We start from the raw sequence: 18,791 nt of genomic DNA on the forward strand, positions 1-18,791 counted from the left end.
TGAACCTTGTTTGTCTTTATAGATGTTTACAAGTGTCATGTTTGTCTGAAAGTAGGTGTGGATCAGTTTTTTTAAAAAGCCAGTGTATTTGTATCTTGTGTACGTGTGTACGTTCATGAATGTGAGAATCCCTGCCTGTGCTTTCTCTATATTTTTTGGGTTTACTTATGGGGGCATGTAAATATGCGCAAATGTAAATCTCTGCAATTACTCATAAAAGTATTAATTGACAACTTCAGAAAAAGGGAATATGATGCGGTTGGGGTTAAACATTCACATATGTTGTGTATTTAGGAGGTGGTTGATGTTTGTTAAAATATTATAAATTTATTTATTGAACTTATGTAAAATGGCAAATTTTCCTCTGGAGGTAAATGAAGATTATCTATCTATCTATCTATCTATCTATCTATCTATCTGTTATATAGTGCCTTTCATATCTATCTATCTCTATCTATCTATCTGACTGTGCAGGTTCATTAGTAGCACTGCTGCCTCATGACATGGATTAAACTGTTCTTGTCCTGGGTGCTCCCTGTGTGACGTTTCTATGTTCTCCCCTTGTCCACATGGGCTTCATTTGGGTGCTCTGGTTTCCTCCCACTGTCCAAAGACATTGATTAAGGGTCGTTCCCTGGTATGGCACCTGGTCTAGAGAATTTGTTTCTGCCAAGCACTTGATGCTTGTGGCATAGGCTCCAGCCCTTATGCTACATTACTTTGGTTAAGCAGGTTTGGAAAATTAATGGGTAAATTTTAGCATATGGATGTGTCAGTGGATGGTGCAAATTCTAACAGATACTTTTTTTTTTTCCTTTTTTTTTTACCCAGAAACATCCATTCTTCCGGCACACCAATTGGGAGGATCTGTTAACGCGGAAAGTGGAGCCTCCATATAGACCATGCCTGGTAAAAATAATAATAATAAAAAAAAAAAAACACAGCCCACCATCTGTGCCTGGACCTCACACATAACCTTCTGTGACTTCTGTGCCCTTCCTCTTCTGATTGCAGCAATCCGATGAAGATGTCAGCCAGTTTGACACGCGGTTTACCCGGCAGACACCGGTGGACAGTCCGGACGATTCGGCCCTCAGTGAGAGTGCTGACCAGGTGTTTGTGGTCAGTATCTTTTTGTTTTGAAACCTGTTATTCACTTGGCATAAGTGGATCTTTAAGGAAAACGTTTAATCAGTCCAGTGAATATAAATGTAGATTCAGATAAAGAACATCAGACAGTCCACCACTATTCCCCTCAACTATTACTAGCATCATAAGTGTGGAAAAAAGAAAAGATCTACTCATCTTGTTTGCGTTTGTTTTTATAGAATCTTTCCTCTGTACGAATAGTCACTAAAGGAAAGCGCTTAACAGAATGTTTTAGCGCATATGGACTTCATATTTATTTTGTGCACCTTGGTTACATGACACTGTTTTATCATGTTAGTTGATCATCTGTGACGTGCACCTAACAGAAGAGGTACCAACTAACCTCTGAGGTTCCTTTCTGAATGACAGATATGAAGAAATGTCAAAACCAGTAATGTCGCTCTGTTCACTATGGTTCGGTGCATTCGTTACATGTTGTAGGTGTTTTCTTTTTTGGACAGCATGCAGGCTTTAGCAGATTTGTGACAGATGAAATTTAATGTCAGTAAATGTAAAGAATTACACACAGGAAGTAAAAATGTCAGGTTTGAATACACAGTCAGCGGTCGGAAAATTGAGAGTTCACCTTATGAGAAGGATTTAGGAGTCATAGTGGACTCTAAGCTATTGACTTCCTAACAGTGTTCAGAAGCCATTAAAAAGGCCAACAGAATGTCAGGTTATATAGCGCCTTGCTGTGTGGAGTGCAAGTCACAGGAAGTTATGCTGAAGCTTTATAACACACTGGTGAGGCCTCATCTGGAGTCCTGTTTGCAGTTTTGGTCTCCAGGCTACAAAAAGGACATAACAGCACAAGAAAAGGTCCAGAGAAGAGCGACTAGGCTGAGTCCAGGGCTACAGGGGTTTGAATTATTAAAGATTAAAAGAGCTGAGCCCTAAGGAGATGAAGAGGAGACTTGACTGAAGTGTTTAAAATGATGAAGTATGTTAGGCCAGTGGATCGAGACTGTGACTTTTAAAATGAGTTCATCAAGAACACGGGGACACAGTTGGAAACTTGTTAAGGGCAAATTTCGCACAAACATTAAGAAATTTTTCTTTACACAAAGAACCATAGACACTTGGAATAAGCAACCAAGTAGTGTGGTAGACAATAAGACTTTAGGGACTTTAAAAACTCGACTTGATATTTTTTTAGAAGAAATAAGTGGATAGGACTGGCGATCTTTGTTGGGTTGAATGGCCTGTTCTCGTCTGGAGTTTTCAAATGTTCACAGCTAGTTCATTTCGAGTAGATTTTCCGAACTCTTCCTTGATTTCCGCAAAAGTCTGATTCATTTAAGTACTGTATATACTCGTGTTTAAATTCTACAATTCTATAATGGAGCGTTCGACCAGAAGAAAATATGAAGCTGGTTTTAAATTAAAAGTCGTTGAAGTGGCGAAAGAAATTGGTAACTGCACTGCTACAATAAAATTTAAGAAACTGGTGCGAGATTGGATGAAGCAAAAAGATGTAAAAAAAAAAAAATGTAAGTGTCGTGTGTTTGTACGGGCATATAAGTCAGGGTCTATTTTTTATGATCGATTTTTTTCGGGTTTCAAGACTCAGCTTATATGTGAATATATACGGTAGATGTGAACACGTCAGACTCTGGTGCCGCCACAAACAACCATACTGAGACCCTTTGGAAAGGGTGGTTTTGGTGTGGTACCAAGTGATGACAGGAACCGGTCGAACAACATGAGATACTCTACATTATGTGTGAAGCTGTGCGTGCTGTTGTAGTCAGGCTGACTGAGGGTTTGCTGTCGGGAATCTCATTTATAGCATAATAAGTTTAGAATTAACATGGAACATTAAAAATAATTAAAAGTTAAAAAAAAAATAAACATACTGGTACAAATGTAACACAATTCGCATAACGCAACTCGCAAAATTACTTGATCGAAGCAGCACCTGATTCAGTCACAGAGCCACTCACGCATGAGTTTGGACAACAGTTGACTATGCTTAATTTAAAAAAAAAAAAAAGGATAAAATTACTTGTCATCGGGTCATGAGGTAGTGGGGAGATGATGGGTATTTCTCTTTTCTCCTCATTGTTCTTGCTGGTAATGTTTTGACTTGTGCTGTTTTTGCTGACCTCCATCACCTGATTTGTTTTGTAAATTCCAATTGTAAATGAAAGTCACGCATAGAAAACCCGTTGGACTAATTGCCCCAACACATTGAGGAGATATGGGATCAACTGGAGTTATGTTGTTCCTCTCAAATGTTACCTTTTTGTTTTTCCTAGGGTTTCACCTACGTTGCTCCTTCAGTTTTGGAGAGCCTCAAGGAAGGTTTTTCTTTCGAGCCCAAGCTTCGCTCCCCTCGTCGACTCAACAGCAGCCCCCGCACCCCAGTCAGGTAACTCACATCTGTTTCCCTTTGGGTTGTAGGGGAGTCCCGTTTCTGCCATACATATTGGACGATGACATGCTTGGTTTGTGTTCTTGGGGGCACAAGGATCAAATATAGACATGTTCAGTGGGAACGTCAAAGACAAAAAAGTACCCTGATGGTTCCTTCTCTTAAGGCCATGTCACGTGTGCCGACTCTCCCAGTAATTTTCAGTCGTGCGTTCATCTACGTAATTTTAGTGAGTCAGAGGCAGTCACAGGGTGGCATCTAATGTCTCGTGTTTACTACAAATGTCTGTGATGTGCCATCTGCTGGAATGACAAATACAATGCAGATGTCTCTGTTATATGCCATTATGGTATGGGATATTGAAATTTTAATAACCAACATCAACTTCAGTGTTAACATTTGCAGTACACCATCTATTGGAAGGTATATTATAATGCACATAGTAAAACAATGCATTGTATTTGTCTTTCCTCAGAAGGCAAACACAGGCAGTTGTAGTAGCCTGTGATGTGCCATCTGTTGTAATGATAAATGCAATGCATATGTCTCTGTTATTTGCCATTTTGCTATGGGATTTGTAATAGCAGTGCTAATGTTTGTGTTCCGCTCTTTGTTAGAATGAAAAATGCAATGTATTTTATTACTATGCATTATAAAATACATTCCAATAGATTATATTGGTATGGCATTCGTAAAAGCAGTGTTAATGTTTGTGTTGTGCCATCTGTTGGAATTAAAATGCAAGGTGTTTTATTATTGTGCATTATTACATGCATTCCAATATATTGGAATTGAGTAGATTGGTATGGGATTCAAAAAATCAATGCTAATGTTTGTGATGCACCATCTGTTGGAATGATAAATGTATTGCACTTTATTACTTTAAATGTTTGGGATATATAATGCATATGTCTCTTGTAAATGCCATTTTGATAAGATTACTTTATAAACAGTGTGAATGTTTGAGATGGGCCATCTGTTGGAATGGTAAATGTAATGCACTTCAATACTATAAATAGGATACACCACCTGTTGGGATGACAAATACAATGCTTATGTCTCTGTTATAAGCCATTTTGGTATGGGATTCATAAAAGCAGCATTAAATGTTTGTGATTTGCTAGAAGGACAGAGACGTAACAACCAGTCGGACACACAGACACTTTTTTAAGGTGGATGTTAATGCATATTCATTTTGGTTGTACTATTTAGGTTGTCCATTCTGTCTTTATATTTCAGAGTTGATAGAGTTCTTGATTTTATTTGCTTGTTTGTTATTACTTTTGAATAAGTGTTATTATTATTATATTCATGTCTCCAAGCTATACAAGACTATAAAGCCAAAACTAGGTCTCATAACAACAGTGAGGCCTGGAAACACAAATAAGGCCAGCCCTAAATTTTAAGAACAAGCTTTGTGGCTTGAACGCCAAAACAAATAATAATAAAACAGCAATCCGAAAAGGTAACAAAATCAAGACTGCAATCCCAGCATCAAGAAATTTAAGAAAAAGCAGAATTTCAAAAATCAGAGGAGCAAAATGAGCATTTATAATCTAAAGATGAGCCAATGGATAATAATAAAGTAGCTAATTCTGCAGCAGAAAACTAAGACAAAAAAGGAATGTATACCTGGTATACATGTAGACCCTAACTGCAACCAAATGAGGTGAGAACCTATGGCAAAACTACAAACCTTGCTTTAAATGTAAACAGGGGATAAATCAGGAGATAGGAAAATAAATTACAAAATTTACAAAAATCTAAAACAAAGGTACAATCTTAACACTCATAAGAAAGTTACCCAGCTATAAAAAAAGTAGGCGAATGGTAGCCTAACTATGCCTGAAGAACAGTTTATAGGAATAATTTTAAATTTGCTTACATATATTAACATATTTCCAGTTTTTAAGAGGTTTTAAACATACTCATCCAATTTAAGGTCACATCTGCTTAACTGGCCGCAGCTTTTCAAGACCCTTTAATTGGGCTAAGTGAATTCAGTAAGTGGATGATAATAAGGATGAGAAGCTCCATCCATTCATCCATCCATCTTCTGGTTGGTTTCCGCTGAAATAAAGTTTTTTCATAAGCAGTAGAACCCTGATTTTCCGAGGTAATGTGGACCGAGGCTAACTCCGATATCTGAAATTTCGAATTAAATGGATGGTCACTGAAGTGTTGATGGAGCAAAGGCAGAGAAAGAGATCAGCTGATGTCACCAGGGAATCACTCCGCTCACAGTGGCCAGAGACGAGGCTCATCATGGCAAATGGATAGATGTCTCCGCCAGCACTCTCTTCTCTGAGCCAGAGAACTCCAGTTTCACAGCTCACCACAGAGCGATCCTTTAAACTGAGATGCTTTGTGGTGTGAGTCCACAGCAATTCAATTGGCGACGAGGATGGGATTTGCCCTGTGGATGGGTGGAGTGGAGTGTAGTTTAGTGGCAATGCTGCATGGATAAGATGGGGTCTAACAGAGATGGGGAGAGATCAGCAGACATCATCAGAGAAGTGCATCACTCACAGTGGTCAGAGACATGGAATGGGGGTCTACTCTTAGCTTACAATGCAAAGCGCTTGCCTCTGAACCGGAGAATGCGGTTTTGCAGTTCTCCACCAGGACTTCTCTATAGAGTTGTAAAATGTGTAAAAGTAAAAATCCTTAAGTGAACAAAACAGTAGTGCATGTGTATGCACGGTCAGCCCTGGCGACACACTGAACATAGCCAATGGGTGGAGCTAGGGTGGGGTGACTGAGCCTCACCCACATTCCCACAGTCACCAGCTCCACAGCCACTTGTTTGGTACAATTGAGGTTAATAGTACAGTATTTACTGTATGTGCCTGGTGCAGTATTTACATTAAGGCTTTTATAAATTATAAGAAAAGTATTGTGTTACACGTTCATGTTTGCCTCTGTGAATCAGGGCATGGATAACCAGGGTTCTTTTGTACCTATTTTGACCAATCAGAAGCCAGACTGAATATGCAAGTTTTGTCCATCACGGGACGCTAAGCAGGATCTCCTTTGCTGTGTGTCCAGGCTAGAGAGGTTGCTGGGTGCGTTCTGCTCAGAACATAGCTCTTCGTGTTTAGCATTGCTTGACTGTAGACCAACAGTGGCATCTGCTTTCCGAAGAAATTGATTTGGTCAGTTGCTAGACTGGCGCAGACATGCTAGAAATACTTCCATGTTCCTTACAGTGTCCAGATGATCAGCTCCTTTTGGCCACTTCTGTTGACTGTGGTGTCTTGAACCTGTTTTCTATGATAATTGGTGTTGTTCCCAGAGAGATGATGCTTTATGTCTGATGAGGAGGCTGGGTGAGGTCCTGAAAGAACTGACCTCAGCGTCATCTTGCAAGATGTGGAAGCTCTTGAACTTATAACAAGGAGAGTCAGATGAACGATAATAGGCAACGCAAAGAAAGATTTTTTTATCGATAGCCATAATGGCCCACCATTTATTTATTTTTTTTTTTACTGGGGTGAATGAATTCCTGCTTCTGTAATAGTAGTACTAGGGTGTTGTACCGTGTTAGCCATTATGGAAGCAGTGAGAAGTTAAGCACAATGACACCTTTTATTAGCTACCTAGAAAGATTACAGTAAGCAAGCTTTGCAAGTCTTGCCTGAAGAAGGGGCCCGAGATGCTTCAAAAGCTTTCATATTATAATCTTTCTAGTTGGCCAATAAAAATGATACCTTTTATTAACTTCTCACTGCTTCTGTAATGGAAATTCATCCAAAGCTTGGTGAGGCTTATCATCAAGTAATTGGAGAAACGACCAATCTGTCTACTACCTGAATCCAGGTTTCATTTAGGACCACACCACCTGCTATTCAAAACAGTTCCTCCACCTGAAGCTGAGCATGTATGGGCCCTGACCAGGAGTTTAGGTCTCAGGTCCTCCCTGCATGGAGTTTGCTTGTTCTTTAAGTGTGTATGTGAGTTTCCTCCAGGTACTCTGGTTTTTTCCCACTGTCCAAAGACATGCAGCTTAGATGAATTGCTGATGCTAAATAGGCCCCAGTGTGTGTGTATGTGAGTGGTCACCACGTCCAGGACTTTTTTCTGCCTTGTATCCTATGATAGCTGGGATGGGCCATAGTACCCTCTCCCCATGACTAACCTGGATTAAGCAGGTTAGAAAATCATGTGACAGTATGTGGATGGGAGACCATCTAGGAAAAGCATGGGTTGCTTACTAGAACAACAACAACAACATTTATTTCTATAGCACATTTTCATGCAAATAATGCAGCTCAAAGTGCTTTACATGATGAAGAAAAGAGAAAAAAAGACAAAGTAAGAATTAAAATAAGACAACACTAATTAACATAGAATATGAGTAAGGTCCGATGGCCAGGGAGGACAGAAAAAACGGAAAAAAAAAAACTCCAGACGGCTGGAGAGAAAAAAATAAAATCTGCAGGGGTTCAAGGCCACGGGACCACCCAGCCCCCTCTGGGTATTCTACCTAACATAGAAGAGGTGCTGGCAAGGCCAACAGGGGGCACTTACCCCCTGTGGTCTCAATGTGGATCCCAATGCCCCAGTGCAGTGATCTGACACTGTGCTGAAAATATGGCACCACCCTTCAGGTGAGGCATAAAACCGAGGTCCTGACTCTCTGTGGCCATTAAAGATCCCTGGGCTTCTTCTGAAAAGAGTAGGGTCCTGGCTAGAATTGCCCATCATCGCCTCGTCATTCTGGCCCCTTCCTCATCCCCTGTCTCTAACTGGCTATCTCTCTCACTCCTTCACCACCTAACAGCTAATATGTGGTGAGCATACTGGTGCAATAATGGCAGCTGTCCCATCATCCAGGTGGGTGCAACACCTTACTGGTGGTTGAAGTGCATTTTCTTTGTCTGTGTAAAGCACCTTGAGTAGTTAGAAGCACTATATAAATGTAATTAATTATTATTATTATTACTATTATGGCCACAGATATAAAACTGCATGCTATGCCTCATCCTTTGATTTGCCTGCTAAACGTAAGAGGCCATGAGAGTTACAGTTACTGAAGCTCATGGTGGGGCTTGCTTTCCTGTTGTGGTTTTGCAAGGGCACAAATAGGTCGAGTATTTTCTGTTTAGTTTCCCTATAGCTGCATATTTTTCTCATCAATCTAGTGCAAATTAGATTCAGCCATTTCCTGCTTTAGTTGGGTGCATTTTCTGGCTGGCAATGTGATACTGAAGGAGAATATTTGACAGATCTGCCTTGGTGACTGGCCTACTGGTGTTGTAGATGTAGGTCAGGGTTGATCGCCCTCACCAGCCTTCTCTGCTTTTGTGGTCAAATGGTCCACTAATTTATACAGACATTTTAATTTCAGTAACTTTCACATTTCATTTACAGTATTGTGTTGTTATTTTATTGTTTCTGGTATCTTTTTTGAGTCTTTGAAGGACTCCGTCCTACTGATTTGGTAAAGCAAAGTAAGCTTTGGTCACTTAGGACATTTCAGAGTTGGAGAAAGAGTTATAGCGGTACACCCCCTGAAGTTTAAATCCAAGCAGCTCAGTCAGTTTGGTGGTGTGGCAAAAGTGTTAGACATTTTAGGTCTGATTCATACCTATGGGTGTGAGGAGAGGCGCTTTTAGTGCAATTTCCACGTATTTGTAGGCGTTGCCACGTCTTTAACACACATAGTGTTATGCATTTTCCTGCTCTAATTCCGCATGTGTCTGCCTGTCATTTTCTGTTTAAATAAATCCTCATCGAATCACTTGTAGACATTGTGTAGAGCCATGTGATGTGTGGTGGTGTTCTGGTAGTATGATACCCACTTTGCCAATATCTTTTGCAATCCTAAAAATACATTAGCGACAGAGACAATATTTGGTTCATTCATGCAAAACACTTAGAGCATGAGTGTGCCAAACCTTATCTGAAAAAAACATGAAAGAGCAGCAAGGGATGGGCTGCATGTAGAAGTCATTTTCTGTTGGAAAAAAAATTCACAGTCCTGTGTTGTTGTGCATCTGCATACATACAGTGTGTCACATTTTTTTTAAAACACACTGCGCTGTTCTGCGGTGATACGAATAGCAGCCATACAGTATTTTTGATTTTACGGATGTGCTATGTGTTACCGTCATATGAAAAATAATAATAATTTACTCTATATAATAATTTACTCTACTTTCAACAAAAAAAGACAATAGTGGTATGTCTTTCATTTCCTAGGAACATCGGAGTACTGCGGTGTTTTCCGAACAAAATTTTTTAGTGATGCAGTATTTAGTTGTATGAAATTAAATCAAATGTGAAAAACTGGCTGTACAAAAATGTGGGTCCCCTTGTAATTTTGCTGATTTGAATGCATGTTACTGCTCAATGCTGATTACATGCAACACCAATTTGGTTGGATGAGCTCATTACACCTTGAACTTCATAGACAGGAGTGTCCAATCATGAGTGGTAAAAGGTATTTAAGGTGGTCAATTGCAAGTTGTGCTTCCTTAACCTTTGACTCTCCTCTGAAGAGTGACAGACAGCATGGGATCCTCAAAGCAACTCTCAAAAGATCTGAAAACAAAGATTGTTCCGTCTCCTGGTTTAGGGGAAGGCTACAAAAAGCCATCTCAGAGGTTTAAACTGTCAGTTTCAACTGTAAGGAATGGAATCAGGAAATGGAAGGCCACAGGCACAGTTGCTGTTAAACCCAGCAGGTCTGGCAGGCCAAGAAAAATACAGGAGCGGCATATGCAGAGGATTGTGAGAATGGTTACAGACAACCCACAGATCACCTCCTCTCGCTGCAGATGGTGTATCTGTACATCGTTCTACAATTCAGCGGAATTTGCATAAAGAACATCTATATGGCAGGGTGATGAGAAAGAAGCCCTTTCTGCACTCGCACCACAAACAGAGTCACTTGTTATATGCAAATGCTCATTTAGACAAGCCAGATTAATTTTGGAACAAAGTGCTTTGGACTGATGAGACAAAAATTGAATTATGTGGTCATAACAAAAAGCACTTTGCATGGCGGAAGAAGAACACCGCATTCAAAGAAAAACACCTGCTGCCTGCTATCAAAATTTGGTGGAGGTTCCATCATGCTGTGGGGCTGTGTGGCTAGTTCAGCGACTGGGGCCCTTGTTAAAGTTTAGGGTCGGATGATATCAACAAATTCTTCAGGATAATTTTCAAGCATCAGTCACAAAGTTGAAGTTACGCAGGGGTTAGATATTCCAACAAGACAATGACCCAAAACACAGTTCGAAATCTACAAAGGCATTCATGCAGAGGGAGAAGTGCAATGTTCTGGAATGGCCGAATGCTTTACCGATTTTAGTGTACTACTTTCTAAAGGTACTTCCTACTTGTTGTTAACAATAACCAGATTGAGTGCCCCCACATGTGTTTTTGACTTTGGGGCTGCAACAACACTTCCATAATTCTTCTGCTAGAGGTCTCCAGCCTATCACCACATTGTGGAAACCTAAAGACTTTATCCTCTCAAGTTGTTGTCTGTTGATTAATATTTAAGCTTCACCCTAACTCGCATCTCGACTTTGACTAACCATCTTTCATTGTTGGTTGTTGTATTTTATTCTCGTCTTACTGTATATTTGTCGTATGTTGATGTAGAGATGTTGGAGACTTTATTCTCAATGCCACACGTGGGAATTTTGGTGCTAAAATAGATTTTTCAAAATGAGCAAGTGCTTTCCATTTTCGAAGTACAAAAAAAGTGTGAACTGCGAAAATGTGGTCAGATGTGTGAAGATTTATGATGAAGCAAATCTCTCTGCTCTTGAATGTGCTGCGTTTGTCAAGGAAGAGTCGGAGGTGAGCATTGATGGTGCCTCGGGAAAGCTTTTCTGGCTTGCTGCTCACTTAGACAAGTTTGAAATGGTCTCCTCTTTTGGAGGAGCGGTGTTGTTAATCGCTCATTCAAGATGCACCACATTTGAGGATCAGGTTGATGATTCTGAATGAAGATCCACCTGGAGTTTTGCTGCTCCCATTTTCGACTTGTCATTGTTGATTACGTTAGTTCCACAGGATTCTATGTTTTTTTTTTTTGGTTGTCTCCAGGGATCTGATTTACTTGGATCAAAGATTTTGCAATGGCATTACAAAGGTGATGAGTGGTGCTGGATTTCCTCCAGACATGATGCTTAGAATTGAGGCCAGACAGTGCCATCTTGGATTCATCAGACCAGAGGACCTTTCAGGAAAGTCTGAGAATCTGAACTCGCCTTGCTCTGATTAGTGGAGTGTTGCAGTGTTGGATCTACTTTTGGATGTTTGTCATGGTGACCATCAGGTTCTTTTTAGGTTTCCTCCAAACTCATCCCAAAAACTCTTTGTAATTTTTCCATCAAATCATCTGGGTTTAATCCTTTTAATTAAATTGTTGGTTAAAGGATAAGTTCAGTATTATTCAAGTTGAAGGTATTTCTTCACAAACATGGTATTATGCCTTTGCCAAGAGAAATTGTATTCTAAAGTAAATCGTTTTCAAAACTGCACACCTGGAACTCCCTGATGATAGATCCGCTCTCTGTCAGGTGTTCCTTCTGAGCAATGGGTGAAGTGCAAAATGTCAGCGTAATATCCTGTGCTTGAAGCATTTCTGGTATTGAACTGCTTTCTTTTTTTCATTTTTTTCAAATTACTGTGGCTACCTTTAAGAGGGCAAATGGTACTGGATGTTCTTACCAATTCTCTGGCTCCCAATGCATAGACTTGACTTGGAGCAGCTCCAAAGATGATTTTAAAGGAAAATAAAATGGTGTTCCTTGTTCAACTGCTGAGAATAAGGGACTCAAGGCTTCAAGCCCCATCTCTAAACTGGAAAGTTCAGGTTACACTTGCCACTGCAGGGCCAATTGGTCCACATCCTTTTGACGGAAACAGGCTTGACGCACCTAGCATGAAGACAATCTCACATACAGTGCGTCCGGAAAGTATTCACAGCGCATCACTTTTTCCACATTTTGTTATGTCACAGCCTTATTCCAAAATGGATTAAATTCATTTTTTTCCTTAGAATTCTACACACAATATCCTATAATGACAATGTGAAAAGAATTTAGTTGAGGTTTTTGCAAATTTATTAAAAATAAAAAAACTGAGAAATCCCATTTACATAAGTATTCACAGCCTTTGCTCAATACTTTGTCGCTGCACCTTTGGCAGCCATTACAGCCTCAAGTCTTTTTGAATATGATACCACAAGCTTGGCACACCTATCCTCTCAAGCTCCATCAGGTTGGATGGGAAGCGTCGGTGCACAGCCATTTTAAGATCTCTCCAGAGATGTTCAATCAGATTCAAGTCTGGGCTCTGGCTGGGCCACTCAAGGACATTCACAGAGTTGTCCTGAAGCCACTCCTTTGATAACTTGTCTGTGTGCTTAGGGTTGTTGTCCTGCTGAAAGATGAACCTTTGCCCCAGTCTGAGGTCAAGAGCGCTCTGGAGTAGGTTTTCATCCACGATGTCTCTGTACATTGCTGCAGTCATCTTTCCCTTTATCCTGACTAGTCTCCCAGTTCCTGCCACTGAAAAACATCCCCACAGCATGATGCTGTCACCACCATGCTTCACTGTAGGGATGGTATTGGCCTGGTGATGTGCGGTGCCTGGTTTTCTCCAAATGTGAGGCCTGGCATTCACACCAAAAAGTTCAATCTTTGTCTCATCAGACCAGAGAATTTAGTTTCTCATGGTATGAGAGTCCTTCAGGTGCCTTTTGGCAAACTCTAGGCAGGCTGCCATGTGCCTTTTACTAAGGAGTGGCTTCCGTCTGGCCACTCTACCATACAGGCCTGATTGGTGGATTGATGCAGAGATGGTTGTCCTTCTGGAAGGTTCTCCTCTCTCCACAGAGGAGCTCTGGAGCTCTGACAGAGTGACAATGAGGTTCTTGGTCACCTCCCTGATTAAGGCCCTTCTCCCCTGATCGCTCAGTTTAGATGGCCGGCCAGTTCTAGGAAAAGTCCTGCTGGTTTCGAACTTCTTCCACTTACAGATGATGGAGGCCACTGTGCTCATTGGGACCTTCAAAGCAGCAGAAATTTTTCTGTAACCTTCCCCAGATTTGTGCCTCGAGACAATCCTGTCTCGGAGGTCTACAGACAATTCCTTTGACTTCATTCTTGGTTTGTGCTCTGACATGAACTGTCAACTGTGGGACCTTCTAAAGACAGGTGTGTGCCTTTCCAAATCATGTCCAGTCAACTGAATTTACCACAGGTGGACTCCAATGAAGCTGCAGAAACATCTCAAGGATGATCAGGGGACACAGGATGCACAGGTGCATCGACAAAGTATTGAGCAAAGGCTGTGAATACTTATGTACATGTGCTTTCTCAATTTTTGTATTTTTAATAAATTTGCAAACTCTCAAGTAAACTTTTTTCACATTGTCATTATGGGGTGTTGTGTGTAGAATTCTGAGGAAAAAAATTAATTTAATCCAATTTGGAATAAGGCTGTGACATAAACAATTGTGGAAAATGTGATGCGCTGTGAATACTTCCCAGATGCACTGTACCATAACAAACTATTTTTTTTTCCTGATAAGCAATTAAATTGAAGGTGGAATTAATTTAAATTAAATTAAAATGTAATCAAAGGTGTATAACTCGAAAAAAAATGCTTAACAAGACAAAAGGTATGGAAACAATCTGTTTGAACGAATTATTAACGCATTCAAACAAATTATTTTTATTTTTTTCCCTGCCTCTTATTTCAGTAGTACAGATCCCCATTCCATATTAATTTGTTTGAACAGATTATTATTTATTTTTCCCCCTTGCAGTCCAGTTTTTATTACGGAGCCCCGTATAGTTTTTTTTCTTGCCATATGGCTCAGTGAACTATAAGGTGTGAGTTAAAAAAATTAAACCAGAGGAGGAACTAGTTGAAACGGTTCTTTTGAGTCATCCTGAAATGAGTTTCAAATCGAGGAGGATTTACAAGAATAGATTAATGGAATTTTCTCTAAGAACGTGATATTCCAAAGTCAGTAATGGAAATGTTAATAAAAGAAAAAGTATATTTAAAATCTAGTTGATAAAGGCACTTAAGTTCAAGTTGGGGAGCATGCACTGGTACAGCATGTTGCCGCACCCATTGAACGACAAAACAACTCTGGATCCCGGTTTGCAACCTCCCAGGCAGACACGCGGTCCAGTCCCACCCTCCGGAAATGACCCTCTATCTGCCACAGCCAGGTGTTACGTGGGTGACCCCATGGCCTCATCCAGCCACTCGGGTCCCCAACAATGAGGATCTTACGAGCTGGATGACCCTCAGGGAAACACGCCACATGGCTGTAGTGCTGAAACTGACGCTCCTTCACAAGGCAGGTCATGTGCCTCATTTGGGACTCCATGAGCAACACAAAGTCAAACCAACGGTACCCAAGGATTTTCTGCAGAGACACAGTACCAAAGGAGTCCAGTCTTCATCTCGGGTCACTGGATAGCGTCCATGTCTCGCAACCATATAGCAAGACATATAATATATAATGGCACTGAACATTGTAGAATAGACTGAAACTATTGGCTGGCTATACTCTTCTGGTTCCGTTTCACTAAACTGCATACCAGGAAAAATAAATAACTACTGAAACAAAAAAAAAAAGTAAAAGTAATCCTTTCGAATGAATTGCTTTATTCATCTGAACGAGCTACGTAGTTCAGTCAGACTGATTTTATTTTTTCCTGAGACCTAAGGGGCTCCTTACAAAGTTGATTGGCTGTTATAATAGTAATAAGTTAAATTTCCTTAACCCTAATCCCAACCCTGTTTCTGTAGCTTCTTCTGACTACACTTGCTGTTGCTAAAACCAGGATGGTATTCCTTACTGTATGTGGGGCTACTTTTAAATGTGTCACACTGCATGTCGTCCTCCTTCTTCATGTATAGTTTAAACATTAATATTCTACCCAATTTCTTCAGTTTTCTTCTTTGTCTTTTTTTCTTCTGCAGCCCGGTCAAGTTCACCCTGAGTGAACCTTTCAAAGTCAGCGCTGAACCCGTGGAGAAGATGGACACCAGTGCCTCACAGCCTATCCGGACACCCGGACGATCGAAAAAGAAGGGTGGCAAGGGTGGCAAATAAGTGGGAGGAGAAATGGATCACTTGAATGTACTTCTAGGACTGTGCAGTGGAGGAGGGTGGACACCACTTAAACCTCTGTCCTCTCCCCAACACGTCTCCTCCCTCCTCCAGTGCCAAGTAGCAGACATTTCTGCACAAATAAATGTAACATGGAAGCCTTCCTTACCCATCTGCTGTTGGGTTTAAAAATGTCTTTTATTTGCTGGGACTCACCAGTTGAAAATCAGCTGCCAGAGTTTGGGAAGTGAGTGACCGTGGTGTCCACCCAGATTTAGAATGAACTGTCTGTCTGCAGAGGAGCCTTCTCAATAGGGTTCACTCACTATTAGGGCTTCACTGTTCATCAATCAGGGAAGTCTCGCATTTGAAGCGGTTCACCAGAAGGATTTAAATTATCTTCTTTTTTAATTCTGCCCATTGACCAGAGTCACCCTTACAACAACACTGAGGGCCTAAACCAGCCTGTCACTAAACCAGATATTCACTGATTACAAGAACCCTCCTACTTTTATATGGCATCCCATCTACCAGAAGGACTTCATTGCCACAATTCACTGACCAGGTTGACTTCCATGGCAGGTCTCACTGACCAGAAGGGTTTTACTGCTGCTCATTATCCAGAGGAACTTGTCCACTTGGTTTCAAAGATCAAGAGAACAGATTCCCCTGCTTTACTAGCCAGAGGGGCTCTCACCCAAGGATTCATGGAGCAGAATGACCCATTGACTAGAAGGAGTGACCCAGCTGTTCCAACACTGTAACCCAATGACCAGAACAACTTTAATCATACCATTTACACACCAAAGGATCTCACAGTGTAGGACTTGCTGGCCAGAAGGGCTCACATGTTAGGTACTCACTGACCAGAAGGATGTTAATAATATTTGCATGATGGAAGAACTTTTACAGAAGGACTGATGAACCGGATCACTGATGTGGGAGACTCCCATAATCGGTGCCCACTGTTCAGAAGGACTATAATCCTACTTTCACTGACTGCAGAAACTCTCGCTGCAGAAGAACTAACCCAAATGTTCCATGGCCCGAGTTACTCCCACACTATCACTCAATGACCAGAAAAACTTTCATAATTCTCTCTGCTGAGCTGTCATAGCAAGTTTTACTGACCAGAGGGACTTGCACACAGGAATTAACTGACCAGGAGTTTTTCACTTTGCTCTTCACTGACTGCAAGAACCTTCGTTGAGGTTAGAAGGACGTTCTCAAACTTAATGATCAGAGAGAACTCCCACATCAGTACTTAATGACTAGAAGGGTCAACGCAATACCACAACCTCTGCTGAGACTCTCCCACAGCCACTGACTACTAGAACTGTAATGCCACCACTTACCAGAAGGACACTCTTGCCAGTACTCCTCTAACTCGGCAGCTCAAAGACTGGAGGATCAATGGCTGAGAGACCTTGTGATTTCTTTAGCTTTAAGAGCCCAGTGATGTAAATGAGAATGGCCTGGTGATATTCGGCTGCCCCGTGTCACTAAATATCTCTCTGCCTTTCTGTCCAAAGCCTACTGAGAAGTCACAGCATGGTCGAAGTCCGTCTTCCGAGCAGGAATCTGCCGAGTTGTGCCTTGTTCCTGCATTGAGCTTTGCCGGCTCCTTTCCCCGTGTGCCTTATGCAAAGCTCTTCCCTTTCGGAAGAAATTTACAATTTTGATGATGAACTTCAAGTGTGGTCCAGCAAATGGGGCAGACAAGTCGGACTTGTGTTTAGACAGAAAGGCAGCCCTCGCTGTCCATGGACTCTGCTGTGGTGCTCTGGCAGTCTCCTCCTCCGCTTCACCTGAGCTGCACACTTCTTATGATGAAGCTAATTCTTAGCTGGTCTTGTCGCCCAATAAAATCAATATTTATAACCTGAATGTGTGCGCATGTCTGGTTGTGTTCTAACATGACAACATTCACAAGTCTTAAAGCCTGGCTGGGTGTCCCCAATCCATTTTGAGGACACACAATGTTGTTTTTGAAATTCTTGGCTGTGTCTTATGCGACAGGTTTATGTAGGGTCACATGCAAAGTGAAATTCTCATTTGCCTTTCCAAATCAACCCACACCACATTGCTACTTTCTAGAGCCATAATTAGTGAGTATTGGCTACCTCACCTCGGAACTTCTATCTCCTTCATCTGAAGAATCTCAGAATATATTTTATATTAGCCATATATATTCACGGCCCTCATTCAGACTTCTTAAGGTAAGGCACTAAGTGGTAGTTGGTGACGAGCGAAACTGGCAAGTTTCAATTCACATACAGTTTTGCAACACTGTCGCTCAAATTGATTTTACAATTGCCCATCTCATCTTCTCAGTCCGTTTTTTCCTGGAGAGAGTTGCAGTTCCAGAAGGTCACCCCAGACTTTCTTATATCCAGCTCCAGATTCCAGCTGTTTATGGGGAATTTGGAGACATTCCCAAACCAGCTAAGAGATATAATCCCAGCAAATACGTCCTAGGTCTGCCACATGGGTCTCCTCTCATTGGGACGTGCCTGAACTGCTCTAGTGGGAGCCACCGAAGGATCATCTTTACGACACATTCAGACCATCTGCTCTGGTAGGACTGAGTCACTGGGGGAGTCAAATGACATGACTGGTGGTCAGGTGAGTGCTCCCGCCTCCCGCAAATTATGTAAATAACATCCACAAATGAAAATCGCTGGAGAGGTTGTGTAGTGTGACAGGGCTTAAGACTATGTGAACAAATCAGAAATTTGAAGCTGTAATTTGTGAATAAATAAGGACAATGACTAGGCTTTTCAGAACGGCTCATTTTACTGCTGGTCCTTTATATTCTATGGCCAGCTTTAATTTCTACTCATAGCTGCAAAAGTTTCACTTCCAATTCTGTCCATCTATCCAATTCCCAAACTCTTCTTTTCCACCAGAGGATTTAAAACAATTTAGACTGTGATGATTTAGGAGAAAAAATATGAGAATATTAAAACCTGTTAAGTAATTATAAAGGCCAAACAATGAAATTGAAATATTAGACCAGCAGCTTGTGCAAAAAGGCAGTCGTCAGTAATTGGACTTTATTAGATTAGATAGATATATGATAGCCACTATGTGATGGATAGATGGATGGGTAGATCAGGGGTGCCCAATGCGTTGATCGCGATCGACTGGTAGATCACAAAGGTA

General features: G+C 41.1%; 1 protein-coding gene across 1 annotated transcript in view; it reads left to right on the top strand.

Annotated features, from left to right (window-relative positions):
- The window catches only part of LOC120538075 (ribosomal protein S6 kinase beta-2-like), a 57,531-nt gene extending 40,018 nt beyond the window's left edge, over positions 1-17,513 (top strand). Inside the window, exons 12-15 of the mRNA XM_039767490.1 lie at positions 832-909; positions 1,015-1,122; positions 3,411-3,523; positions 15,497-17,513. Coding sequence (XP_039623424.1) covers positions 832-909; positions 1,015-1,122; positions 3,411-3,523; positions 15,497-15,629 — 432 coding nt within the window. The 3' untranslated portion in view covers positions 15,630-17,513. The remainder of the gene's footprint in view (positions 1-831; positions 910-1,014; positions 1,123-3,410; positions 3,524-15,496) is intronic.
- The last annotated feature ends 1,278 nt before the right edge of the window (positions 17,514-18,791 follow it).

This window comes from Polypterus senegalus, chromosome 10, assembly GCF_016835505.1.
Source record: "Polypterus senegalus isolate Bchr_013 chromosome 10, ASM1683550v1, whole genome shotgun sequence".
Taxonomy (NCBI): Eukaryota; Metazoa; Chordata; class Cladistia; order Polypteriformes; family Polypteridae; genus Polypterus; species Polypterus senegalus.